The 23,497-nt window shown below is 46.7% G+C and overlaps 1 protein-coding gene across 5 annotated transcripts in view; it reads left to right on the top strand.

The window, feature by feature from the left end:
- The window catches only part of FBXW7 (F-box and WD repeat domain containing 7), a 97,674-nt gene that overhangs the window by 13,605 nt on the left and 60,572 nt on the right, over positions 1-23,497 (top strand). For 3 of the 5 annotated variants that reach the window (XM_078863276.1, XM_078863278.1, XM_078863275.1), the window contains exon 2: positions 8,270-9,094. In XM_078863276.1, coding sequence (XP_078719402.1) covers positions 8,270-9,094 — 825 coding nt within the window. Of the gene's footprint in view, positions 1-3,075; positions 3,198-8,269; positions 9,095-14,964; positions 15,069-23,497 lie in introns of those variants that run through there. The other 2 variants (XM_078863277.1, XM_078863280.1) reach the window with 2 other exon arrangements.

The raw sequence follows: 23,497 nt of genomic DNA on the forward strand, positions 1-23,497 counted from the left end.
TTTTTTTTGTGTGTAATATCCGAAAATTGAAACCCGTTTCGAACGTCCGGCATGCATAATTAAACACGCCTTCCCGAAGCCCGGTTTTTGTGAGCGCCACTGCCGCCTTTCCGCGGTTGCCCTTACCGCTATCTTAGAACACTATTGCCGCTTGCCGGGATAATAGAATGTAGCGAGCATCTCTCCTCCCTTGCAAGTCCGCCTTTAGACTCCTTAGTCACCTTAATGTGACCACTGCCTTGATCAATAGCAACTCCCCCCCCCCCCCCAGGAAATGATCTGTGGAGATGCTTGAAGAGGATTCTGCATAATTGATGTGCCCCTCAGAATCCTGCTGTGTGCAGGTTCCCCGCGTTTGTTGTTGTTCTTATTTATTTATTTTGTAAATATTTATAAATTATCTATAAATTTCCCCCCCCCGCTTCTATAATTTACGTGCAGCGATACTTTTTTTCCGGGAATCGCTGCCACTGGCAAGCTCGACACCGTGCCTGATTTCATTACAGGACTCACCCAGTGGAATTTCATGCCTTTTAAAAATTCCTCACATGAGATTTATGGGTTATTCATTTATTATACAATGTTGTTTTTTTTTACGTTATTTCTTATCAGGATTTAAAAATGAGGCTGACTGCCATTGTTCCGGGGGTGGAAAATAATAAAGTTAATACAAATAATTATAATACGGTGATGATAACAACAATTAGACTTTACAAATAGCCCATGGCAGGACCGGCAGGTGGCATGAAAAACAGCACGGAAATGTTAGCCAGCCTTGACGCGTGAGCTTCACACTGTATCGCTACGTCATTGCCATAATGATCATGCCCAAGGTAACATAAGCTCTTCATATGTGCTCATGTGCGTGCATGCAGCTACCAGCTGGCAGGATTCACTGGCTTTGGTGAAGGAGAAGTTGCAAGATGATTTCACCTTCCGTGTAATTAAAATTGCACATGGCGTGTTTTTCAAAACCGCTAAAAACCCATAATTTGGCTCTCCAGACTGTTCTAAAGTTACGTTTGCACGTGTACAGGACATCAGTCCACTGCTGGATGAAGGCCTCCCAATGTCATGTGGGTCGTGGAGTTTATTTGACCATTCTTTTCACCAAACTCGTCTGTAAGGTCAAGGCAGGTAGAAGAGACTTGGAAGCATAGGATACAGTGCAATCATGGATTTTTCTGCACTGCCCTCTGATCCCTACCGCATAGCTCCAGCAATCTACAGCAGCAACTTGCTGTGCATCATGGTCGCCTATGTAAATTCTATCCAGGCTCAAGTCTGCTAAGCGTTTGCGACTTGACGAGATCGGGTGTATTCGTAGTTTTTTGGTCGTGGATAAGTATCGTTATTATGATAATTTGTGACCTAATCTGTGTGTCAATTCATCCCTTTAGACTATTCTGGCCACTCACTATCAACAGCATGAATTCAATCATGTGTGTCTTGTCTGAGCATTTGTGGGGAGCGGCAGTGTAGCGATTAGCACGTTGCGCTACGAACCCTGGCAAGCCGAGTTCGATTCCCGCTCACGGGCAACACCGATGACGAACATCTGAACTGGTCCTGGGCCTCCCCTAGGTTGATTCAGCCTCAAATGACCACCTGGTCTGGTGTGTAAACATCGCCACTGGGGAGAAAAATGTTGTCAGGTGTGGTGCTGCTCACCCAGCCCTTCATATACCACGCAGGCCTTCATGGGTGCTGGCTAACAGCACTTGCCCTAACACTCTATTAAGGCTATACGGGGTTCTTTGTCAGTGTCTGAGTATCTTCCATTATTGATATTCACGTCTCGGTCTGCGCTGCTATTTATGCAGTGTACAGTGTACGTATGTGCTATGAGAACCCCCATGGGAGGTCGTAATGTATTGTGGAGTGGTCGTGTGGGTGTGGATAGGGTGGCTGGGTAGTGTCAAGAGGGTGTGAGATTGGATTGAGGTGGCTGGATTCAGAGGGTTGGTTAAATGAACCATCGAAGGGAAACCACTGATTGTATTTTCTGTCTGGCCGTCGGGTTTGTTCCGCTTAATGTGTTTGCTGTAACTGAAGGTTGCTGTGAAGCCGCTGGCTTGTGCACAATAATATTTACTCGTGTGGCGTGTGCTCTTTGGGTTCATCTCGTTCAAAACAAAAGACGTGTAGGGATTGGGCACCGTTTACCGTGAGTTGACACCATCTCCAGTCTCTTTCTCCATTTGTTCAAATTTTAAGCAAACTGCAAATATTGGCATATGGTCATGGCCACATCTGACCTTTAAAAAATACTTATGGGTTCATTTTTTTTATGTTGCCGCATTGATACATTCTTCTTTCACTCTCAACGCCAGTGTGTTTAGAGTTGGCAATTGAAATGCAAAGAGGATGTATACGGGGCCTTCATTTGTCGCTGCTTGGCAGAATAATAATGGCAGCAGCAGTGAGGAGGGAAAGAGAGCCAGCACCACTGTCTACCTAACCCACACCCATCATTGAATATTTAATGGTTTCAGAAACACCACAATCTCATTTTAAACGGCTCGCAGTCCCCAACTCTGCTGAAACCCCCAGAAAGCGGCGCACACCCACTGTGTACACAATCACACAAGAGGTCTCAGCGCCAGGAGCAAAGCCGCCAGGGGCTTCGGTCCGGCAAGGGAGATGGTGAATGCCGCGGGGACAGGGGGGGTGGTGAACTAGACAGGCAGGGGTGAGGGAAAGGGAGTTCACTGGCAGCTCAAGCATAAGACTTGCGCTCACACTTTGACAAAACCAAAAAAAAGGGCCCTTAAAAAAACACACGCACTGCAGAGGGGGACGTACCGGGCACTTGATGGGTGGGACAGAGGGCGTGTGCGGCTGTGTTCACCACCAGCGTTTGCTCTCTGTTGGTCTTGGGCCGGCACGACTCACAGGCTGCGGCACGTCATCGCTGCCGTTGCAGACGTGGCCTTGCCGTGCCTCTCGGTCCCACTCCACGTGGCTGACGTTTTCTTTCGTAACTCTTTTGAACGTATTGTCTCGGTTGAAGAGGAGGCAGCTTGGAACCATGGGCAAGGTTTACAGTATAAGTGGCGTCAAGGTAATTGAGAATTGGGGTGATGGTCTTCGTTCAGTGATTTCATTTATTCCTTTGTCATTATCAGCCATGATCTATCAACTGCTGGATGAAGGCCTTCCCAAGCTACCAACATCTCTCACGGTCTCGTGAAGGGGTGATAGCTTCTTTCAGCGATTTACTTTATCCTTGTATGCACATAATTTTACTGTTTTTGATCAGCATAACTTGCTGGTGTTTTAGTGCACTAGATTGGATATTTATTTTATGTTTGTTTGAAAGTGATAATGCACCGTGTATTCAATTTGAATGTGGTGCCCGGTCTTTAATTACGCACACGAAAGTGTTACTGAGAATTTCTGCGCTGTCGCCGCTTTGCTTCTGGTCTATCAATAATGCATCTTTAGCAAGACCTTGTCGTGGGGGGGAAGAACATGTGTATAGCCTACAGTTGCCATTTCACTTGTCTGTAATAATTGATGTCACTGTGGCTGCCACCTTGAGTTGAAATGTTCAAGGTTGTGGAGCAGTGTTTGGGTTTAATGTTTATTTTGATGCCTCTGAATTAAGTGAGGCCCTGGGGGCTACAAAACTGACACTTGTGATGCATGCCTTTGTGATTTGTTTCCTGGAAATAAGAAAAGCACCCCCCCTTTCCCTGCTCATATCCCACTCATAATTTGTTTTTTACCACCACAGCCCATTGTCCTGTACGTGTTTACAGTGGCCGCGTGGTTAAAATTCAGCGGATGTCCTGACGCATCCAAGATGGTGTTTTTTTTCCTTCATCTCTATTGTAATATGTGTTTTTTTACAATATCTTACTCTTCCTTCTCAAGCCCTTTCACAGTCAGGGCGGGCAGCTACCCGCCTGCTTGCTCGACCGGCTCATGTCGCATCGATATGGCCAGGGGATCCCTTGCAGAAGATCTGATAATAAATTGGGCTGTGTGATTTACCGACTGCGAAAGGGGGCAGGTGTTAATTTGTTTTAGTTGAGTCCCTTCCAAACACTGGCCTTTGCCTTGCCCTTCCTATTTCAGTCACCCAAAACCGTGCTTCCACAGGCTGTTGATGGGCTGCGGGTATACGGGTTACGGTCTTGGCTGGAAAACAGCTACACTGGCGCTGTTTATGGGTAAGGCCTTTTAACTGCTCTCAGCTAATGGCTGTTAATATAAGTAAATCTTGAGCTGCTGTGAGTGCGCAATGAGATGCGAGCTTTGCCTTAATCACATTAGAAGCGTCTCGAACTGTATTGCTTTCTTTTCCTCTGGACAGGAAAAGAAACGGAGCCTTTTATTCGAAATTAAATATAGATACAGCATTAAGTAAAAACAATCTCCACAGAATCTGTCCAACAAAACTATATGGGCACTCAAGTGATCATATGACTTTCGTATAAAAAAAAGATATACAGGAAATGAATAAGTGAAATGTTCTGACTTTTGCCTCCAACATCACGGACGGCCTGGGAATGCGTCCCCTGAGTTATGGAGTGCTCCTCTGCAGAGTGATTTTAACCCTCTGGGGCACTAAGGTCACACGTTCTGAATGCAGTCACAAGGCAATCGAACATTGTGTGGGGAGTGATACATCTTTTAAAGTTTGGTTACCCTTTGACAACAATCGGAGAGCAGTCGGTTATTTCCTCATTCATTTATTACGGAGAAGATTTACCTACTTGTCTACTGCTGTTAGCCATCTAAGATTACAATTTATAGCCTTTTGTCACTACTGCCCATGTCAGGTTGGTAGGGGCAGGCCGGTTTCAAATATCACTCGCCACTGATGTTTGCTGTATCCATTCATATAACACAGTGCTCTAACCACTGCGTCATTATTGAGATTATTCACTTGTTATTCGTAATGGTTGTATCTGTCTGCCTGTCGGCCATGACAGTCAATTATGGCATTTAATTGGTTAAACCGTGACCCAGAATTTGTAACGAGCGACAATTTCTTCTGAAATGTGTGGAGGAAATTAAACTGGCAAGGCATTTTTCCATCAAGGCAAAGCATCCCCCCCCGTGTTGTTTGTACACATTAACTTAAAACAGCAATGGTACCACGAAGGCTCTGGGGGCTGTTCGTTTGCAGCTGGCCATGGCTGTGAAGTTACACCGTAGGTGCCGCTTGCAGGCAGCCGCAGGGGCTGCGTGTGCTCTGCCCCGGACCGGAGATGGCTGTTGTCGGCAACGTTGCCGCCGTATCGCCAAAGAGCCCAGGTGGAGAGAGAAAAAGGGCCAAGTGCGCGAAGAACATTCTTATCATATTTCTATATAGCGCCTTGATCCAAGACGCTTTACAAGGGTTACGAGTGGTTCAGCGAGGGTTAGATAAAAGTTATATGGTGAATAGGGATGGGGTATGGGGAGGCGAGGTTATTGGGTACGGGAATTACGGGGGTACCTAGGGATGGAGGGAAGGATGGGCCAGGCAGAAGAGGTGGGTCTTGAGGAAGGAGCGGAAACTCGACACGGGGAGGGGAGGGTGCTTCTCACTGCTTAATGTGGAGGGGAAGTTTGTTCTAGTGCAAGGGGGCAAGTAGGGAAAAGGAGCAGAAACGGGATTGTGCGCAAGGAGAGGTGGGAACAGTTCTGAGTACAGGTAGTCCCCGACTTACGATGGTCCGACTTACGATATTTCGATCTTACGATGGCGATACGACAAAATTGTAAAATATTTTACATTTCGCGCGGCATGTACTGCACTCATATAGTTTATACAGTACGGTACTGTAAATTGCTTTTTTTTGCTAAATTATCACCATTCTGTAAGACTCCTGGGTAGGCTAGGCCATTTTCGACTTACAATATTTTCGACTTACGATGGGGTCGTCGTAACGCATCTCCATCGTAAGTCGGGGATTACCTGTAGTGGGAGAGATTGAGGGAAGCGAGGTACGGTGGGGCAAGGCCATGAAGAGGTTAATATACTTAGCGTAAGGAGCTTGAACAGACACCGTAGGAGATGGGGAGCCAGTGCATTTTTATAAGAAGGGCAGAGTTCTTCTAATAGTTCATGAACAGACAGCCTTTTTCGAAAGTGTGAGCCCCATGGATTCATCATGCACTGCTTTGGGCTGCTTTTTATGCGGCACACATGGCAGAGTGTCCTGGTTGCTTGGGTCACACGTGTGGCTTTGTGCCTTAGCAGGAAACTGAAGTGAATGCATCACTGCTGAAATCCTCTTCACGTAGATTTCCCAGTAGAAGTTGAGGAAAAGTTTTTTTTTGTCCCCCTGGGAACAGTTCTCATATGCAGAGGATTTGAGTTCTCCCGCTTCACTGTTAAGTACAGAATTGTCTGTGCAGCATGTCTGGAAACTTCTTGTCTTTGTTAGGGAATCTTTGGTCATTGATTATGCCGACCGGTGCAAATGAGCGACGGATGTGTGGAATAAAAGCATGTATTTTTTGGTAAAGTGGAGCACTCTTTTTCTAAAATGGCAGTTGAGATCCACTGACTGTCTGAATCATAAAAGACTGCCCCCACATCTCAAGGCTGGACTGAGAGCAGTGGCCTGAGATGAGTGGGTTGTCAAAGGTTCCAGTATGAAACGGTCAGTTCACTCCTGAGTTTGTGTCTTTAGGGGAGTAACTGGCAATGAATGCTATGGCTTTATTCCTCAACCTTCTTTGTAGCAATAATGTGGAATATTTTGAAGAGCAGGATAACAGGTGAACCATGCTTTTAAATTAGGTGAGTTGAAACCTATTCTTTTGTTCCTGTTCTGACATCCGACCCACATTTTAAGATGAGTGTTGTATGTTTGTAATGTAGTAGCTTGCACTCAATACACCAGAGAAATAATTCTCCACTTACAGATGTCGAACATGCTGTAAAATGAAAAAATGAACATTTTATCCAGCAGTCTTCGAAGGTTATTGCTTTCCGCTTTGGCTCAAATTTTGTCTGCAAACGCGTGTTCTGAAAACTACTTGATTCTGGCTTGAAATTATTAAAATTGGATTTGTTTGTGGTTTCTTACCTTATGACTTGCCGTCAGGCTGTTCATTACCTTTTGAAATGGGACGCACAATTATTTTATATACTGCATACATTTAATTAAAAACATTATTAATCGAGAGCACTGCCTTTGATTAACCACACAGCAATGAGTAAACATGAGCATTGCCTGTTTCGTAATCTCTAGCTCTAACAGATTTTTCACTGTTGGACATTTCAGTCTGTCACTGCACACGTGAATAACATGCGTGTATCATGCCGTACGGTTTTTGAATGAAATTGAGTTAAACTTTGCTATGATCTGCTGTACGTTAAAATTTTAATGAGCCGGTAAACATATTATTTTCATCCGATTGGCCCCCATGTCGACTAACGGTGAATAATCTAAAGCCACGATAGTTTGTATTGGCACTGGTCTGCCTGCCTGTTGACCGTGCACATGTTGCGCTCCTTGCCTGCGCATCTACGTGTGTCATGGGGAAGAGTGGCGCGGTGGGTTAGGCTTGGATAACACCGATGGCAAGTGGTATCCCAGCCTGTTCTGGTCCACTCCTAGGTAAACTCGGTCTTAAAACAGTACCTGGTGCAAGCGTGTAGGTTATGCGTGCAATGATCCACCCCCCCCCCCCCACTCTTCAATTAATGGTAACGATTTAGGGTTGTGACTTGATTCAAGAATCGATACTTTTTTTACATTATGGGGATTGTTGCGCCTCTAATGGCTGGAGGGGTCACGTGACCCCATTACATACGACGTGTACGAATTTGAACTAATTGATTCTCGCATGCATAATTTGATGCATGTATTGTGAGCGTAAGAATCCATTTTAATATGAATCCATGCGTCATGACACACCTAGTGTACTGGGGATACATGGTGCTGACCTCGCCACAGCTTTAAGTGCATTGTCCACCTTAACAAGTGCTCGCAAACAGCACTTGCGCCAACAGCCAACATAGTCACACAGAGGATCTGTGTGGAGCGAGCAGCGGTGAGCGTACTAGATTCCTCATAACGCGGGCTCCATTCTTAGCAACACACATGTATCATTTACGTCTTCCTAACACACTATCCATAACTTTGACTCATTCTAAAAGAGCATCAAAGCGTGTCACGTGTCGGCAGCAGCAGGCAGAGAATGTTGATAAACATTACGGGGTGCTCGATAAAATGATTCGCCCCCCACAACAACAGTCTTCTCCAGAGCTTGCGGGTGACGCTTGTGCGTTGCGCGTCGTCTGTGTGCGTGCTTGCAGGAGCTGGGTGGCTTCGAGTCCGTAGAAGAGCTGACTCGCGTGCGGGGCATCGCGGGCTGGGTGCTCGACATGAACCGCGAGCTGCTCACCTGCGGTGGCGGCGGCGGCGGCAGCAGCAGCGGCTCCAGCGGCACTAGCGGGAGCGCGGGCGGCGGCGGGGCAGCCGGCGCCGGAGGGAGTGGCGGGGGCGGCGTTGTCGGTGGCGGCGCCAGCTTCAACGGCCGGGGACGCCGAGGCATCGGCAGGCGGAGGAGAGAAAACGCCGACAACCACCTCGCGGTGGAGGAGGAAGATGACGAGGATGAAGATGATGACGAGGACGAGGATGGCGACGACGACGAGGAAGACAACGACGACGAGCAAGAAGCGGTGGTACTACAGGGCAGGGAGGAGGAGGAGGAGGAAGAAGAGGAGGAGGAGGAGGAATTGCAGCAGCCCGGTAGCAGTAGGAACAACGCGGGCGCAGCTGAAGAAAACAACAACAACTACAGGGGAATTCACAACGGGCACGGCATCAGAGGGGTCAACGAGAGGGAGGAGGGCATCGTGAGCATTGACGACGAGGACGGCAGCCTGGACATCAACGAGGACGACGACGACGACCGGGGGGACCGCAGGGGGATGGACGACGACGAGGACGAGGAGGACAGCGACGAAGAGATGCAGGAGGACGAGGAGGAGGAGGGCGCCGAGGAGAGCATGGACGATGGGGCCAACGGCAACGCGCCGCAGGGCGAGCGCGGCGCCGGCGTGGGTGGCGCCGGTGGTGGCGCGGGCCGGAACGAGACCTTGCAGCAGGCGCTCGCCAACGCCCGCCTCCGCCAGGTGAGACCACCGCCGTCACTGCTGCTCTTGCCTTCTTATCTCGCCGCACGCCAGTGCCGCCTTGTTCAACATGTGGCATGGGCAAAGAGCAAAACAGGGGCCGATTGTTAGAAATGGGAGGAAATTCGTTTTTGTGTTGTCTTGTCGGTGGCGAAGCAAATTCTCGGAAGACACCGAGGCGTTCTGTGACCAAAAGGGGGGTGCATCGAACGTGCGTTTTGCAGTTACTATAGCACTGCTGAAAGCCCCCCCCCTCCCCCGTCTAAAATAGATGTCCCAAGTACTTTAGTGCTCGACGGAAGCCGTGTGCCGCGTGGTAGCCCCGCGCCAGGGGATTTTCAGTGCCCTTGTTGTTGTCAGCGGCCGTGCGGCTTGTGGTATCGTCTGCCCACGCCCCGCCCGGAGGGTTGTGGCGAAAATGAAGACGGCGACGGCAAGGTAGGTTGTTTACGCCTCTGCAGCGGCAGCAGCATGGGGCAACCATCGGAGAAGTCGCGGTCAACTGGTGGTGGTGGTGGTGGTGACCGGCGGGGGCCACACGCACCCACACCTGAATGTCGTGCTCCGGGATTTTCTTCGTTACGCAACACTTGGCTGTCGGCATCGCTAATGGGTTAACGAGCTATGAAGTGAGCGGCTAAAGGTGAGTGCAGCCGCTCTGCCCGTTGAATGACTGTGTCCCTGGTGGCTGCTGCGTGTGTGGCAGTGCCGAGTCCTTGATCAAAACAATCAAAATGCTAATCTTGAGCTGTGGTTTTATTGCCTGTAACGCTAAACGTTATTGTCGTTTTACACCCATGTCTGCTGTTTGTCCTCTTTTATTGGAATATTACATGATGAAACGATTGCAAAAAAGAAATGTAAGAAAGGAGAAGTAAAAATCCGGTTGTTATTGGTCACAGGATAGGTCTGGGAAGGTAAGCACACACACACTAAGCTAATTTATATATTGAGATAAGCAGTTTTGCTGCTCACAGAAGCGACAAGAGACAACCTGCAACTTCAGCTGAATTTTTTGCAAGCCCAAGTGGTGGTGGTGGTGGTGGTGGTTGGTGGTGGTTTTAATCGCGGCTGTGCACTTCACATTAAGTACGTGAAATGGAGAGTGTTGTACAGAAGATTTAGGAGGGACACTAAAATGGTGGAGGAGAGGCGCTGGCAATAATTAATAGCGTTTGATCGATTTGTGTTTGGTTTCAATCGCCCCTATGCTGGACGTAATTTTTGATAGGCATAGAGCTTGACCGTGGGCAGCATCGACCGCGATGCTGCCTTTTATCGAGTTGGGTGTTTTATGGATAATGGGCGCATCCGCTGCGCATTTCACTGAGCGCTGTGATAAACGTGATAAACACTGCACTCTGGTTATGGGTGGAGCAGACATAAGGGGCTGATCAACGGTGCCTGCCAGTGTGAGAATTTTGGCCCAAACATGAAAGAATTTAGAAAAAAATCACCACGCCCATTATTCTATATTCCTAGACAATGTTATATGCGAACAGTGCCTGAGCTGCGTGCCCACAGTGTTTGTTATTGTGTTCAGTTAAAAGACCGAAAATCTTTTTTCCATACTTGATGCGGAACCACCACATCCTGCCACATACAGCCACCGGCATTGTGGTTTTATTGTACGCATTTTTAACTCCACACCATCTGCTGTTGTGGAGGAAACCCGTATTTTTAGCATAATGAAGGGGCAGACGGGGGACCATGGGAGGGTGTGAAGGAGCGGTGGGAAAAGGCGGTAGGGCTCCATCGAGTGTAGAATTACAGCTTGTTTGGCTTCCCGGTTCATTGGGACAGGACCAAACTGCCCACTAGGTTGCGGAGTGTGCCAGCTGCACGACTTATTACTTAACCTCCCCTTCCCAGTCACAAAGGCGTAGTTCTCTTTAAATCAAGCATTCGGCAGCATAAAGGCCGTCTCAAAGGCTTTGCTTAAAAAAGGACGCCACCAAAATCGAATGTTATAAGTGTGTTTAGCAGCTCTTAGGAAATCTATAAAGCTGCCCACGCATATTGATGCTTTTTAATTACAGCCTCGGAGCTGACCTTTTGTTGAGCCGGCTCATTACGGGTGGCTCGTGCACCGCCGCTCTGCATGCCAGCCACAGACTAATTGTTCCCCCGCCAGCCGACGAGGAGGAGCTCTGAAGTGCATGTTGAGCAGCGGGCGGCCCGTGCGCTCTCGGCCCTGCCGGTGGGCCCATCGCCTCCGGCCCACAACTCCCCGTAATTGGACCGCCGCTCTGTTCGGTGGACACCACCACGTTTTATTGCCCCGGCCATTTTGTTAATTACGTAAGCGAGGCTTAATCTCGCGGCGCACCGACACGCGGGGTATTAGCTTATGTTTTACGCATATTAGGACGGCGAGGGGAAAATGGCCAGCGCTTAATAGAATGGCCTACGTCGCGTTCTCCACTTCACGGTTTGTGCGTTTTTATCGGCACCGTAAATATTTCGTGGATACTCTTTCACTGCAACCCCCGCCGCCAGCCCACAAGAGTGGGATGAACACAAAAGCTGCCTTCCTCCCCGGCTCGCCTGTCCACCCCTCGCTTTGGGCCCCGGGTGGGGTTTCTTGGCGCATGTCTAAAAGTGGAATTGTGGGGGCCCCCCGAGAGGAGCCACGTCGTGCCCGGCGCTGCTCCTGGTGGGGCTGCTGGACCCCGGGGAGGGGGGAGGGGGGGGGGAGCCTTTGAGAAAGGCGTTGGCTCTGACCGTCGCCCCCTGCCCGGGCGGAGAGTGTAGCGTGAGTAATTGCCTGTTGCCTGCAAATCTGCAGCCTTCAGGGTTTTTTTTTTAACAAAAAAAAGGAAGGCTAAAAATATACTGCCATGATTAAAATTGGGCAAAACTAGAAAATGAGTGGCTGTCGTATGCAGCATTGCTTATAATATGCTCACGAAGTAATGGCAACGGGAGTTGATGTGGGAAATTATTCTCACAAAAGCAGACAGTTTTTGACCTCCTCTAAACAAAAATTATACACCACAGGAACACAGTTTTATGGAAAACCACACAGTAAATGATTCGGTGACTTATATCGGGATAATAAATGTGGGCTCGCCCAATTATTTTGTTTGAGAGGAGGAGGGCATGTCATTCAGACAAGAGGGGTCACGGGGTAGGGTGGCTGTGACAACACTGTACAGGGTTATATTTACTTCACTCGGGGCGTGTTGTCATGGTCATGAGCCCTGCATACTAAATGAAGTCATATCCTTTTTTTTTACCAAAAATAATGTCATTCTTCCAGATGCCTTGCATGGGCTTTAATGGAGTCTCGTTGCACAAATATTTAATTCACGCGACTGCCTGTTTTGGCAAAGCAGTGAAATCCATCTTGACCGAACTACACTCAAAACAAAATAAGTCAAAGCAGCTTCTCTTACAGCAACGAGGTATGTCCAGCAAATGGGCTGCTGTGCAAACAAACACATTGCTGATGCACACATAAATGCAGAGATTATATGCGTAAAATAATACACATTTTGTTCTGAATTCTTAAGCCCACAAAGTCGAGGAGCGATGCACAGTTTCCAAGGTGGTTTTTGTAAATAAATGCCTTCCTTAAAAAAATTCAGATTTTTTTTCTTGCGTAATTCAATGTCTGGCTCACCTTACGTGTAATAAATACATTGGGAGCCTACATTGGGAGCCGAGCCAATTTTGCTGATGTAGGGAGCACTTACTGTAATCAGACCACCGGATGATCGTTCCACTGTAGGTGGATCATGCACGTCTCTCTGGCAGAAATCTCATCTCTTTCATCTTTTTTCACGATTAGCTCAAATACATAAATCTCAACGTCAGGGAGAGACTTGGGTTTGCTACGTTTTTGTGCCCCCCAGACCAACAGACAACATAGGCACATTTTTTGAGGGAGGTTATGACGGGCGTCTTCGTGATGTAAATGCTAACTCCACATTACTGCAGTGCCGTAATGCAGGATCTTGTTTGTGCAGTGAAGCACTGAAAACCTGCTGCTGTGCATGTGGCACGTGATCCACATACAGCATTCTCAATCTCTCCATTTATCGCAAGAGACATTTTTCACAGGCCAATATAATTGCCACTTTGACAGGTTTTAAAATGTGCTTATGTTTTTTTGTATTTGCGGTGATGGCACATAATTGGCATGAAAGGATTGTGAAGGTGTACTAAATCTCATGCAGGGCCTCCGATACCGACATCAGCATTCAGGTGAGCAGCCGAGCTCTGAGTCACCACTGTGCTCGTCACCTCGTTAGAGTGCATCGGAGCGTCCGCATTACAGGTGGTTCGCCTCCTGCCTTGTGTTTGCACATGTGGTGATCAAGTAAGGAGTAGATTGCTGGATCTTAAGGAGTTCAGTTTTCCCACTCTCCCTTAAAATGGACTGTTGAAAGGATACATGATTGAGAAAGCAAGTTTTTTTAATCGGTCTAAATCAGAATCTTTATTTGTGCTGGAGGAATGCAATGAGCTATGGAGCTCTCTGTTTACAGCTGTCCAGTAGGGACGGGTTGTCAATGTGCCATGGGTCAGAAAAGCATACAACAGAGCTTGGAGAGGTGCATGTTTGTAAATCCCACTGAGAGAAACAACAAAAAATGCTGGGATTAGTCAGCACGTGCAACTTCAAGATATCATCTTGACTACGAGGTGGGGTTGGACAGTACACATCGCAAGAATAGATGATGATCGGTGGGCGAGCCTAAAAATGGAATGGCATTCAAACGAGGGAACATGTCTGAGCGGACGTTCGCTGTGGAGATGGAGCTATTAAATCGGCTCGTGTGCAGGTTGCTAGATGGATTCGTTTCCATCGCAAGGCCATGAGAGATGGTGGTTGCTTGGGGAGCCCTTCATCTGGCAGTGAGTTTATCGTGACTGATCATGATTGTGATATGGATCGTTTTATTAGCAGAGCTACAGAATTTTTAAAAGCATGATTAATCTTGGCATTTTTAATGGTGATAAACCCAGAATCTACAACATATGTTGATTTACATTTGGACAAGGCGTACATAATAAAAAAAATCATATAGCACTTATTATTTTATTTGTAGTTTTTTATTTATAATTTAAACTAAGTTTTTCGTATCGGCCGGGTAACTTCTCAATTTAATTTAGCCATCAGTAAGTATATTCACTTTGCGCTATGTCATTTCACATGAGGCTTGCGAGGTGTGAGGCCCGGTGTGAGATATCGCGTAAAATCCGATCCCGTGCCTCTCTCAATTACCGCCAGCCACGGTGGGCCAACAGAGTCCGAGGTGACGTGGCTCCCCGCCTGGGCCACTGCAGGTCTCCCGCAGTTCGAGCAGCGCATGGGGATCACGGCGGACACAAATTCCTGGGACGGGCAGAATAGCTGGGGCTTGGCCCGGTTGCCCCAACCTCCCCTGGGATTACGGGTATAACCCAGTAAGGCTGAGGCAGCTGCCAGGGCATCCGAGCCCCATTTGGCGTCTGTTTTACGCTACAACAGAGATTCGGGAAGGGGAAGGAAATGTATCGGTCGGCCATCGGCTGAGTGGGCCGTATGAAAGGTAGCGATATGGGGATTGTGTTTGAGAGTGTGGTTGCTATATTTAATTTGACCGGGTGCTCGTGTTTCGCCTTCGCTGCCAAGGGGGGCGTGACATAGGTGCAGGCATTAGATAAAAGCGTATGCGTCGCAGCCTAGTGGTGGGACGGGCGCATCGGCAGCCAGGCGGGCAAGCGGGGAATAAACTGTGCTCAATTGTGAGCCTGTCCGCCACAGCTAACTGGTTTTCCTGACGTCAAAGACCTCTGGCAAAACGGCAGAAGAGAAAAACAAAACCCCCAGTGGGTTAAACAACGTATTTTATCAGGCGCTGAAGTTTGTGTAAATTGAGGACAGGGTCAAGTTGTTCTCTCTAGTCAGAGGCTGACACCACTTTACAAGATGAGCATCGCCATCGACATCTTTGTGCACGTCCTTCCGTTTTGTTTCAAAAAGGTAAGCCCCTGCTGTGTATTGACATTTTCGAATGAACAAAACAGCGCGGTGTTGTTAAGTCATTACCTTGGTGTGATTTGTTATTTCACTTGGTTGAAACTGTGTTTCCCTCCCCCCTGCTCCAAAATATTGTTTGAATTGGTAGAATATATTGCTGTAGCATGCACTACAATCAAACGAACTGCAGATGTCATGTTTCCACTTTGGTGAAAATATTCAGCACGGTCTTATTTAATGTCTCTTTATGTTGCCTTGCCTTTGATGTTTGTGTGGGGGATAAACTGTAAAGAATGTATCTACAAATATTTTAATTTAGATTTGTAAGATTGTGATTATTTTCATTTACGTCGAATGTGGACCAATGTCAAAGCATGGAAGGGACAACTAAACAAATAATTCGTACCCCCAGCTTTTCATCTTGCCCCGGGGTTTTTTTTTCATGAGATCTTCAGGGACTGTTTGCCCAGCAACATTTGGCTGTGTCGTGAGCACTGGAGCATGAGTGGACAGAGCCGCCATGGCATTTTTTTCCCCCTCCGCCAAGCTTATATTAGTAACAGCATCTGTTTTTGTTCGATGAACCGCAATCTAATTTCCAGACTGTGGCCCCCCCAGTGCTTAATGGCATTCAGATCAGTGACCATCTTTGGGATCGTTTGATTCTAAACGCACAAGGAATTTATTCCCGCGGTGTTGCCTTTTCGAGCCATTGGCGGCTAAGCTTTGAGAAGGACAGCTTTCGGCGTGCGCGCCTTTGCAATATTCGCCCATTTATCTGTTCTTACGTGTATGTGTGTGGGTCATTTGTGCAGGAACAGTGTAGATTAAAATCATGTTGAGTCGTGACTAGGCCGGCTCTTTGAAGCCAGACAAAAGCCATTTTTTTAATATGTTTCCGCGACCCATTTACAAGCCACTTTCTTTTGGCCGATGGTTCGCACATATATATTTTAAGTTGTTGTTCTGAACTGATTTCATAGTAGCGCAGCAACAAAAAAACTTCACCCGTGCACTTGATTTTTTTTTTAATACAATGAAACCTCAAACGCTCGCACACCGTGCTCATTACAGTGCGCGCATGTGGTGCATAGACAAATCCTGATTTAGTCAGATGGACGTGAGGGCTTCTATTTTGAGCGTTGTGTTCATCACGTTTGCACAGCAGTCCCCCCCCCATACCCTTTACCCGTGCCGCAGCCGTTTGTGAGCGCAATGCCAAAAACAAAACGTGAAGGGATTTCCCAATGACCCTTCCAAAATGTGGTTTGCTTCAAAGTTTTTCACTTAACCGAGGTGAACATTTCACGTGGAGATGTACGTGTGCAGTTGAATGCGTTACGCCACAATTCAAATTCGGATATTAACAGCAAATTAGCGCAAAGTGCTTCGTGTTCATATCTAAAGAGTCGCATGTATTCGCTTGATGCATTGTCATTTTTAAATGTCAAAAGCTAATGCCATGGACTCTCGAATACACTTAATCTGCAACTACAGACATTTCCATTTTTACGCAGAGTGCATGTGGTGCTTACGGACGTGATGTGCGCGTGTGGCTTTCGTGCAGTGGCCTCCCTGGCCCATTGCTATGGGTGGAATTATGAAGGATGACCCATGGGCCATTGCGTGCTCATTTGTTTACCATTCACATTGTCAAACTACCAAAATTTTGTATAACTTTTGAAATTATATCTCTTTGCCAAATGCACACTTGTAAGCGCCAGCTGTTGTTACTTATTGTCATTATAGTAATTCGACTTTTGAAAATGCAATCATTTCTCACCGGTGGAAATGATGCACAATTGTTTTAATGAGCAAAGTCTGTGTAAACAAATGCATGTTTATTTATTATTTTAGTTCAGAGAATTTAAGTAACCCACATTACTAATACAATCTGGCAGATAATTTTCGGTATTTTTTCATTTGTATTTTGAAACAAATACATGACAAATACACGTTGAGAAATATAACTTATTTTGCAGTCAACAATAACAATATCTTTTGTCAATCCACTGCTGGATGAAAGCCTTCTCATGCTGGGTCGGTTATGGGGGTTGTTTTTATCACGCTTCGCCATGCTGGTGAGTGCAGCTTGGTGAAAAAGGGGTTGGGGTGGGTGGTGCCAGGACCGGTCCACATATTACTCACCACTGATGATAAACCATTGTTGGGAATCAAACTCAGATCTCCGGGTGCATTATTTAACATGGAAATGCATTTAGTTCCTTTTTAAGAAATGGAATCGTTGTTGAAAACAATTGTGACAATTCTCTGGGATCACCGTGTACGCTCTTGAAATAAAAATATGTTCCAGGGACAAGTTTGAAGATCACAGGAGCAGGGTGAATATGCTCCACGGCAGAGGCACTGTGATTGGACAGCTTAATTGAGTTGTTAGGTTTTAGCCAGTTGTGGAGTAATCATCTGCCGCTCTTGCTTGGGGCACATGAAAGTCTATCCGTGTGTGTACAATTTTAGCATTCGTTGCTGGGTTTGGGCATGTAAAATATTATACATTTTAATGTGTTTATAAGTGTATGTACGCATTTCAATTACAATTAACGCTCATTTATTATTTACGGGATAACTGGGAGGGGTTGCCCGGGTAATGCAAATGTATGCAAATTAGGTGATACCATTTATTGTTAACCTAGACCGAATATGATTCAGATATGTAATGTGTAGTTCGTCTGTTGCTTCTTATAGAAATTGGGCAGCAGGGCGCAGGGGTGACACTTTTTCCCCGCAGCAAATCCTAGGTTTGATTCCTGACTCGGGTGCCATTGTGTGGTGTTTGCTCTCCCGCTGTTCTGCATGGAGTTTTTCGGGTCCTCAGGATTCCTCTTGTAGCTATAAGAAACTTCATGTTACTGTATTGATATTGGCCAATCATCCCGATGCTAAAAAAAAATCATTACAAATGTACACATTTTTAAATTGCACACCGCATCATCGCCCTCTACTGTGTAAACTTGGCAGGACCCTCCTGAAAAAGAGTTGAGATTCTGTGAGGCTTTTCTGGCGAAACAAGCATGAAAATAAAATCAGTTTGCTCGCCAAGAAACCCATTTGCAGTCACCTTTGCACTGAGTCATTTACCATCGACAAGTGAGGAGCAGCTGATAATTAAACCAGCACATGCCCTTCGAAAATGTGTGGGTGAGCACCGTCACTCCGCAACCTGAACATTTGAGAGTGAACTGCATGACAAATTATTTGGTGATACTGCGTCGGCATTGGTGTACAAAGCACAAATTACAAAAAAGTTCGACATGCCCGCCAAGAACACTGCCTTAAAAGGAAACGTGTAAAATAGGTGACGTTTCAGGACAATGCTCCTTTCTTCATGGCATATTTATTATATACTTTTTATTTCAAGGAATTATATTTTGAGCTCGCCTGTGGTATGGACTGCAAGTCCACGCAGCTCGGAGGCACGCATGGGTGTGGGCTGTCCCTCCAGAGAGCAGTCACGAGTGTGCGTGCGCTTTTCACGGCCCCTGTTTTATGTTTCGCCAACATTGTTGGGCAGCTTAGTCTTAGCTTTCGTATGCTCACCCATTGGAAGTGGGAGTGTCTGGCTCGCGGAGTAACCCACAGGGTTAGCGTTGTTGCGCCTCATTCCTTGAGACGGGAATGCGGCAGAGCGGAACTTTGTAAAATCGTGTATTGCGAGGACCGTGGTGGCGGTGCAATGGTTAGCGTGCACCGTACTATGAATCCAGTGAACCATGTTCGATTTGTGGCCATGCCCAACATCCCTGGCGAGTGATTTCTGAATTGATCCTAGACGGTCCTTCCTCCTTCAGCAGCCCACACTGATGGTGAAGTATGGTAAAAACAACCCCAATGACTGAAACGGTGGAAGAAGTGGCCTTCATCCAAAAGTCGATTGACGAAGGGGCTTAACATTCTTGAATTATAGAGAACATTTAAAGGCACTTTTAGGAAGCCTGTATTTGCATTTTTCTGCCAGGCACACCAATTCTAAAATTTCGTACCGCTGAAGTAACAATTATAAATAATTGACTGATTTAATTTTGGGGTTTGCGTAAGACGTGCAATAAAAGCAGCACGAAATTGTATTAGCGTCATTCCATACAGTCCACCCAGCAGGAAATGGGTGCTAATTTATTGATAAATACTTTATTAAATGCTATATGAAGCAAGGCGTGGTTTTGTTGTGTGATGAATTTTACCGCTAACGAATGCCTCCGGCTTTGCAGACCTCATTTTTTTCCTGCTTTAGCCATTGTGACATAATTACGCTTATTCACTTAAGAAACACCAAGCCGCGAGTCGTTAATGTGGTAATTAAGCCAGGGCGTCTGCGAAATGAAATGACAAACCCCTCCGTGTCTTCCCAGCCAATCCTGCCGTGTCTAACTTCACTGTGATCGCGTGATCAATGTGGCACCATCACATTGGCTAGGAGGACACCCGGGGCTTTATAGTTTGTTTTTAATTATCCCGTGTCCTGTAATTAACACAATCAGTTTCATTGCTGCAGTATCCCCAATTTAAAGTGCTTTAATCGTTTGTGTGCCTAGAAACCATTGCAATGTAATGCAAACACTCGAGTCTGAATCTCACACCTAACCATTTTCGTTTAGATTTTTTTCCCTCCAGTAGATTCTAACTTTTAAAAATAAAAACATAAGTGGTGAAGCTGTGGCAGTATATTGCCTCGCCTATTCAATATGCAGATACGCCTGGCTAGTCTGGCTTGGACACTGGCACATTTTAAAGTGGCCAAATGTAATAAGTCAAATGTCCGCCAGCTGTCTTCCTTTTAACCCCACTGTGGTGCTTTCTTTTTTCAGCCCTCTTTTTTCTTTTATATTTTTTACGAATTCCACTTGGGTGTCCAGAAGGTGACTGCCCACGAGCTATTCCTATTGCCCTCCAAATCCCACTTAAAAACATTTTGGCTGGTTATTTTTTTTGTTATTTTGTGGGAAGAAAAATGCATTCCAGGAGCACGTCAACATAATCCTCCACCAGATGGCGGCACTTGCCGGGATTCCGAACTCGCTCACCCCAAAGAGCAACGCCCGCCCACCCCCCTCCAAGGGAATCACGTGCCGTGATCCCGTGAAAGCAGGATGCCTTGCAGACTCTTGTGACGTTAAATAAGAGAGCAGCAGCAGTCTGATATTGTTGTTTTTAGGCCTTCAGAGACGGAAGTGGGCAATGGTGCAGCATAAAGCTCTTGTCGAGTGCCGTGGTTTAAGAACCACGGTGCTGCCGTTGCAGGCACAGGGTAGAAAGCCTTTCCCATCAGTGCGAACAGACATCGTTTGCGTTCCTCGTGCATCATTGCAGAGCACACTCATATAGCTTGGCCCGGAGATTGCTCAATGCGCATGTGGAGGTTTGTTCAGCTGTTCCTCGATATATTTGGTTGCAGTATCCAGTAGTTTCTGTCCAATTACATTGATGGTGTCTATGACCAAAACGCTCGGAATGGTACTTGATGTCATCAGTTCTCGGAAGTTGAGAAGCTTTATCCAGGATAATGTTGGGGTAGGTGACCGTATGCATACATGGCACACTGTGTAGGCCAGAGGCTGCAGGGTTGCATGGTGGACAGTAGAAGGCAGTGTAGCAAAAGCCATTGTTGTACAGCACTTATTAGCTTCTACATCTAAGCTCACTGCCTGCACAAACCCGCACTTTTGTGACGTATGGACAGATAACCTCTACATCCACCTCGAGGTATGGGGGAGGCCATCTCCCAGCTGTGGAATGACACAACCCACGAGCACGGTTGGCTACGTACGGTGCCAAGGAAGTTCAGCATGCAGGCATGCATGCGTACAACAGATGGCCTGCAAAAACATTTACAAATACACAAACTGAATACTTAACATTAACACGCGTAATAATTTATGTACAGCAAGTACATTTAATAACGGTTTATCATTTTAACCTAAGATTTGTTAATGCGGTGTTTTTCTGCGCAGAGGTGTGAAATACTGTGCTCTTTGCAGGGATGGCCAGGCCCCTCGGGGTAAGTGTTTTAATTACAGAATTAGCATTCGTAGGGTACGTTGAAATACGGCAAATTATATCTGTGACTGGCAAAACGCAACGGCCTTTTGATTGCGAATGTTGGCCCTGGAGTTTTTAACATCCACTTTATCGCACAGCAGGCTCTGGGCGATGCCTTGCAGCATGACTGGAGCGGCTGCAAAAATTCAAACCCGTCAATCCCATGCATAACTTCTCGCCGGCGAGAATGCTGACCGCTACGTTTTCCAGGCGCAGTGTCATCACGACGTGCGGGTCGGTGCTGTTGACATGAGTCTCTGTGGCACATTGCCAGCAATGTCAATCACCTTTCCCAATATTCGCTCAGCTGTGGGTGGTTCTTTACTGCAATATTCATGCGTACGTTAAAATCGTGGCCATCGGTCGCTGAACGTGTCATTAACGCTTATCGTGCATCGCTTCCGCGGCTGGCTGCTACGGGGGCTGAGTCGAGCGGTGTTGACACGGGCAATCATTTTGCATGCACTCACTGTATGTGCACACATGCATCTCTTCTGTCAGTCTACTCCTGGATGAGGGCCTCCCCAATTAGGGGAACGTTTGACCATACTTCACCGCGCTAGGCAGTGCGGGCTGGTGAAGGTGGGCGGGCCGGGCGGCAGGACCGGTTCCATATATCGCTCGCCACTGATGCTGGAACATAGACGTACAGTACAACAATTGATTAGCCTTCTCATGCCCACAACGGAGCCCGGCAGCAGCTTATAACGCCCGTTTTATGCATTGTAATCGCCCAACCAAGCACGATCCCAGGCACAGCCCTAAGTATATTTCGAGATCTGACAAGGTCTCATGCATTCCAAATGATTTAGTCATAGGCTTAAAACGTGTGTTGTATAATGCGCAGTAAACGTGCCACAATGGCGTTATAAATGTTCAGGTAACTTTCTTTTAAATGCGGTGCTTGTTTTGTCACATCCAATCAACAGAATCTATGTTGTTGTTGTGGCCTTGGACCTGTGCAGCATACGTTTGTATATTCACGCCCTGCCTAGCCGTGGCTTTTTGCCACGCTCTGGCTTAAGTGGTGCCTGTAAAACAAGGGAACCCCCCTCCTGTCCCTTTTTAAACCAGCCCTTGTTTATACCACACACTGCGACCTCCTACATGTAGCTACGCGATGGGCCAGGAGAGATCGGGTGGCCAGTAGGCGGCTTTGCATCAGGTGGATTGCTGGCCGATCTGTTTGGCGTGTGATAATTTCCCTCCTCCCCCCGCCTTGCTGTTTGATGACAGCTTTGTAGCTCGTCTGATTTCTCCAGGAAAAATACAGATTCTGATTAATTGTTTCAACTTGGCTTCAAGATTTCATGAAATGATTCGCTTTTTTTGGTGACTTTTACACATGGATGTAAAATAATCGACTCTTACACAAATTATGAATTGCATGTGTTATGGCTAGACTAAGTTGTAATTTGACTTGATGCGTTGATACATGCCTGCTATCCAAATTTTCTTTAGTATGACATATTTCAGCAACTGTCTTCGCTGTTTTTGTCCCCACCTGATGACGGACGCTTGTGTTGCGCCCGAAACGTCATGATTTAATTTAGTTGTTTTTTTATTTTATTTTATGTTATTTTTTTACCTACGTGACTTTACCGAATAAAACCAAAGAATATGCATTTGTTCTCTCTGTGTGCACTCATGAAATATTTGACCAAACATTCCAAGAGTCAGCAGACCTGTGGAAAACCTTTTCTGGATAAATAAATATGACTGTTATCATTATTGTTAATAATACTTTTACAACATGAATCATCCAATGTGGGGCTTGTACATAGAGCTGCGCATCAATTCAATGAGTGTAATTGGCCATTAACACATTCCTGCGGAGGGAGCTGGTAGGAACGTTGGGTTACTCGGTCAATGACCAGGGTCAACGGCGGCGTGCTGTATTCCGCAAATATGCCCGACTGTAAGGGCGGGCACAAGCCGGCGTGAGTAGGTTAAACGTTGAGTTTTATAAGGGCACCACGGGGTGACCAGCCCCTCCCCACCCAGCCCCTCCCCACCCTCCCCTCTCCACCCAGCCCCACCCCTCCCATTTTTGGATGCAGGACGGACGGACACAATTATCCCCTGTGGGCTGGTGTAACCAGGAGGTTCCTACCAGTATTATTATGTTATCCTCCACGTGTTCCCCAACATGGTTGCCTGAAAGCAGCGGCTTGTGCTCAGGCTTGGTGTAACTTGACAGCAAGGCCCCGTTTTGTGTATGGCGGGGGGAGGGGGTTTGGAAATTAGTTTTTTGTTGGAAAGTAAAAAAATATACAGTCCTGTTAAAAGTTATGTTCTTTTATTGTTGCCGGGAGTGTTGTCATGTATCCATCTTGACATATCTTGTGATGGTTTAGCAGTAGCTGTGATTTTGCAGC

Source organism: Lampetra fluviatilis, chromosome 15 (assembly GCF_964198595.1).
Source record: "Lampetra fluviatilis chromosome 15, kcLamFluv1.1, whole genome shotgun sequence".
In the NCBI taxonomy this organism is placed as follows: domain Eukaryota; kingdom Metazoa; phylum Chordata; class Hyperoartia; order Petromyzontiformes; family Petromyzontidae; genus Lampetra; species Lampetra fluviatilis.